Source organism: Austrofundulus limnaeus, unplaced genomic scaffold (genome assembly GCF_001266775.1).
Source record: "Austrofundulus limnaeus strain Quisiro unplaced genomic scaffold, Austrofundulus_limnaeus-1.0 Scaffold68, whole genome shotgun sequence".
NCBI lineage: Eukaryota > Metazoa > Chordata > Actinopteri > Cyprinodontiformes > Rivulidae > Austrofundulus > Austrofundulus limnaeus.
This window is the reverse complement of record NW_013952470.1, coordinates 797,198-802,187: the sequence shown is the minus strand read 5'-3', so window position 1 is coordinate 802,187 and position 4,990 is coordinate 797,198. Positions and strand designations below refer to the sequence as shown.

General features: G+C 42.3%; 1 protein-coding gene across 1 annotated transcript in view; it reads right to left on the bottom strand.

Annotated features, from left to right (window-relative positions):
• The window catches only part of brpf3b (bromodomain and PHD finger containing, 3b), a 10,153-nt gene extending 5,535 nt beyond the window's left edge, over positions 1–4,618 (bottom strand). The window contains exons 1-5 of the mRNA XM_014010345.1: positions 4,296–4,618; positions 1,774–3,329; positions 847–1,003; positions 583–714; positions 238–366 (exon numbers count right to left, since the gene is read on the bottom strand). Of these exons, the coding sequence (XP_013865799.1) occupies positions 238–366; positions 583–714; positions 847–1,003; positions 1,774–3,305 (1,950 nt within the window). The 5' untranslated portion in view covers positions 3,306–3,329; positions 4,296–4,618. The remainder of the gene's footprint in view (positions 1–237; positions 367–582; positions 715–846; positions 1,004–1,773; positions 3,330–4,295) is intronic.
• Positions 4,619–4,990: the final 372 nt, after the last annotated feature.

Sequence of the window (4,990 nt, the reverse complement as noted above, 5' to 3'; positions counted from 1 at the left end):
CTTTTATTTGATGCTCTAAGTTTTTGGTTGAACTCAAAAACATTTTGAACTCAGAGAACATGAACATCCAGGGCGAGGCCTGAGGACGAACTACTGTAACTATTAATGCTGCCAAATTAATAAAGATGGCAGGATGGACGAAGAAATTCAGAACAATCAGGAACTTTAAAAACCAGAGTTTAAACAAAAACACAATATAAATGCATCTGGTGTCTATAAGACGAATAAAAGTCTGACCTCCTTTATGTCAACAGGCTTTGCAAAAATCTGTGTCGTGTCCTTCTCCTGTAGCTGATCCAGCGTGGCGCGAAGAAGCACCGACATCGGGGTCAACTGCATCTCTAAAGCTGCCTGGTGAACTTTGACCTGCAGTCGACAGAAGATACGGCCAGAGTGTCAGGATTTAACTGGCTCACATAAACTCAGAACATTAGCTTTTCRTGTGCTTTTCTCAATACATTTCAAAATGCTCAACCTACTTGCTGTTTAAAATTACACACTATGAATTTCACCTCAAYTGGTTTTCCTCCAATTAAAATGTAAATTCACACAGTTATTAAACGCAGCTCAGTTCATTGCTACCTGCTCTCGTTTGAGCTTCTCTCTCTTGCGTATGAGCTCCACGAGCAGTCTGGCTTTTTCAAGATCATGTCGCAGCTTCTGCCAATATCTCAGCGCTTCTCTAGCTGCAGAAATCTTCTCGTCCACTTCAGGCTGAAAAGGACAACAAACTTTACAGCTTACAGCAAAATCCTATCACAGCTGTATCTAGTATGTTGTTTTTGGAAACTGCTRTGATCTTTAGAATGGGACAATGAACTGCAGAGCTCTGTTTCCAGGACTGACCTGTTCTATGGTCCTTTGGGATTGGACGCTGGCGTGCATTTGTCGGACCAGTGGCACGCCGTTTCTTGACTGACGCTTCAGTAACCAATAGTTGTGCAGTCTCTGCATGAACTGGTTTTTCCTTTGGAGAAGGACTCCTTTGCTGATAATGTTAAGCCTGTGAAACAGAGAAATATGGAGGTTTATCTTACCACATGGCTATTCAACTGGCAGCCCGCGGGCCACATCCGGACTGCGAGTGACCAAAGTTCGGCCCACCAATTGGTTCATTCATCTCTTAAGCCCAAACCCCCGGTTTTCTACTTTAATTACTCCAAGTTCTGTTAGTTAAACATAGACATGTTTGGTGTCTACAGAAACATCAGAATCTTGGCTACAAGCTGGTAAAARCCATTTCTATRMAMACTCAAGACAGTTAAAACTACAAGCAGTTGAAGATAAAATAAAMGTGAAAATAAAATTGGTTTAAAAATTTGGCAAGTCAGAGATGTCAAAATATTATTTGTGTCAAATAATATGAGGCATAATATGTTCTTTTTGTTTTTGATAACGTTTATTTATCACTACTTTTATAGGGTTCTGTATGATGTATTCATGATTAAATGCAGCAAAATAAACAAAGATATCAGATCAAAATAAATCAAAGGTAACAGATCTTTGTGATACTTGGTTTATTTACATAATAAATTTAATTGCTGGATGTTCGGCCCCTCAGCTGTTGACTGGCAGTAAATGTGGCCCCCGGAGCAATTTAGTTGAATAGCCCTGTCTTACCAGCAACATGGTTCACATTATTTCAAACATTTCTAAGCAAGCTCTACTGTAACTTAATATTAATGTTTTAAATAAATGTTTTACCTACTGATGAAAACCCAAAGAAGAGAAAATAAAGTTAATTTTTTGATCAAAGTGATAAAATCACCTAACCTGCTTGTGGGTATCTGAGGCACAATCGTCTGTGGTGAACCAGTGTGCTGCTCTTTCGCCTCCGCCTTCTTTTTCCCTTTCTTTTTATCCGTCGAGGCGTCCTCTTCAGTCTTTCGGCCTTTTTTCGGTGTGGTCGGACCTTCCGTGTAGGCGCTCCGACCTCTACTCGCCCTCCCCCTGCTGCCCACGACTCGACCTTCATTCTCCTCGTCTGACCCGGTCTCTTGGCCTGGGGGAGAGTGGGTCTCACAAAACGCTGTCTTCTTCACTGAAAATGTTGTACCGTTGATGTTCGTTTCCCTCACGGGTTCAATCTTCATGAACAGGCCAGCGCGTTGAGCACACGTGACGTGRAACGCGGTGTAACAGTTGGCCTTGTGGCACTGAATGCACGCRCCTCGACCCTTCTGCTTGCACAAGCAGCAGGTAAGTTTCCAGCGCGCTGGGGGGATGTTAGCAACCCCTTCCACTGGTTCCAGAAACACCGTGTTGGCAAAACAAACTTCAGGGATCCATATCGCACAGACCACATGTGCCCATCGGGCATCACTTGTTTGTTTGAAAGCACCTCCCCGATTTGGGCATAAAACACAGTCGACGGGTTTTTGAGGGGACTGGAGGCAACAGCGGCACAGCCACTGGCCCTCAGGGACGTAGGGCACCCCGTAACACTCCTGGTGCACAGCCAGGTTGCACGCATCGCAGAACAGGATGACGTTGCTGTTGAGACATTCATCGTCCAGGCACACACAGCAGAAGGCATCGTCGTCGATCGCGCTCTGAGGGGGCGCCCGGCTTCGAGCTTCTCGATACGCCTCCTCCTCCAAACGGTCCACCAGTAGCTCAAAAATGTCCGGTGAAATGACGGAGAAACCTTCTGATGTCCGGCCGGTGTTTATCATTTCCAGCCAGGCCGTGTCTTCTTCGTCCATGTCATATTCTGCCTTTACTTCCTGCTCGCCGGGCGAGCATTCCATGTAACGATAATACGCTGCAGGCAGGGGAGCTGCCCTGCCTGGCGTGAAGGTTTCCAGAACCTGAAACTTAGGTTCTGGAAGGGTCGTGGTGTCGTGAGAGTTTGATATTTCAGGCGTTTGGGGATGGGGATCTGGACAGTGGTTTTTGGAAGTTTTTGGCGACCTGACCGAGGTAAATTTGGAGTCTTTTCTGCGACCTCTGGGTGTGACAGGTTTACTGGTTGGTTGCGTAGTGCTGGAGGGAGACGACGACTGCTCACTGTTCTCTTTGTTGCTGTTACACTCGCTGATATCCTGAGCCATCATCTCGTCGTCTGTGACGACTTCCAGAGGCTCCAGGACGGAAATGCGGTGAAGCCTGCCCTCCAGCTCCACCTCCACCACCTTCTGAGCCTGAGCATAGCTGAGGGTTTCTCTGTTTGGAGACGCTTTGAGGCTGTAAGGGGATGGAGATCGCTGGCGGGCACCCCCACACCGGCCAGCTGTCCCACTGGACTTTTTGACATTGACGCCACCTCCTCCAGCCACCGGGACCTTTCGGCGTGGCTTCCTCATAGGCCACTGGTAACACTTTCACTCCTGTCAGATGATAAATAAACACAAACATACATACATATACATAAATGAATAAAATAAGATAAGTGTTAATATAGGAAAATTCTGAAGTTCTATAACCTTTTTATAAGCTGATAAGTTAAAACTAGAAAAATGTAATTCCTATTATTATCCATTTATTTTATACAGATTTTTTCTTATCTACAGATTTGTGCCTTTCTGCTTTAATAATTTTTTAATAAAAAAACACTCAAATCTTAGGCATGATAGACAGAACCTATTAATATGTCGACTCTTTCAAACTGATGTACAGTGTTGTCAGGATCATCTGAATCACATGTGGTATAAACATAACATTCCTTCACACATGCTTTAACACAAATTTCTTATTTTAAATAGMAAAATACCACTATTGTGACAACTAACTACATGACACAAAAAGTAGGATCTTAAGTCAAAAAACAAGTCACTAAAAAACTTTTGTGATCAATAGATTTATCTTTATTTTATCTACAGTTTGTCGAAACGAGGCGTGCCATAACGCAACAGTTTTAGCCAATCAGCTTTCAGGACGGTTTGACGGATCCATGCGTCAGCCAATCATCTTCAAGAAAATTATAGCCTCAACAGATGAAGTCTTCGCACAGGAGTAAAATGTCAGCCATATTTACAGTTTAAAAACATTATTTACGGCTATTTTTCCACCAACATTTTGACATTTTTTTATTTAGGTAGATTCGGCAAGTTGCTCGGATTGTCAAAAAGAAAGGGTATAAAAATATGACGAACTGCAAGCATAAAGAACCACAGAAGTAAAAATATAAGCTAACTTTCGAAGATCATGATCAGACACAGACACACTGGCTCCTTTTTTTTTTACACTTTAAAGACAAACAAACTACTAAACCCTTGAAAAATAAAACAAAAATGAAAGTGCAAAACCTCTGAAAAAATAAAAAGTATAGACGAAGAGTAAATTTATAATCCTACCTATTATGACAACTGCCTTGACCAGGGTAGCTTCCCAGCCGGCGGTCTGAAGCAGCTTTGGTTCCCCAGCCAGACGCTTCGCTCGCTGCACTTCCGAAGCTAGCAGCTACCCTTAGCCTGCCACAGTTTGCTAACACAGCCGGTGTAATTTGCTGCCTGTATCGGTCCTGTTTCTTCAAAACACGGGGTTCGAAAGGCAGTCACTTATTCCGAAAGGCATATTGAAAACAAGTGCGGTTCGTTAGTACTCACAGCCTGAGAGACACCATATTATCGAGCAATTATTGTGAGAAAAAAACTAGCCTTTTCGGCTAGTTGGCTAGCTGTTTGGGATGCGGGAATTAGCCGAAGTAAAAACAGATGACTTCCGGATGTGACTTTCAAAATAAAATCTATCTATCTATCTATCTATCTATCTATCTATCTATCTATCTATCTATCTATCTATCTATCTATCTATCTATCTATCTATCTATCTATCTGGGNTCTATCTATCTATCTATCTATCTATCTATCTATCTATCTATCTATCTATCTATCTATCTATCTATCTATCTATCTATCTATCTATCTATCTGGGAAAGAAACAAAAATACAAAAACAAAAATGAACAGACTACACAAACGCTAACATCTGTAATCATTACATCTGAGTATCTCATCATTATGTCATTAATCATTATATCTGAATACATT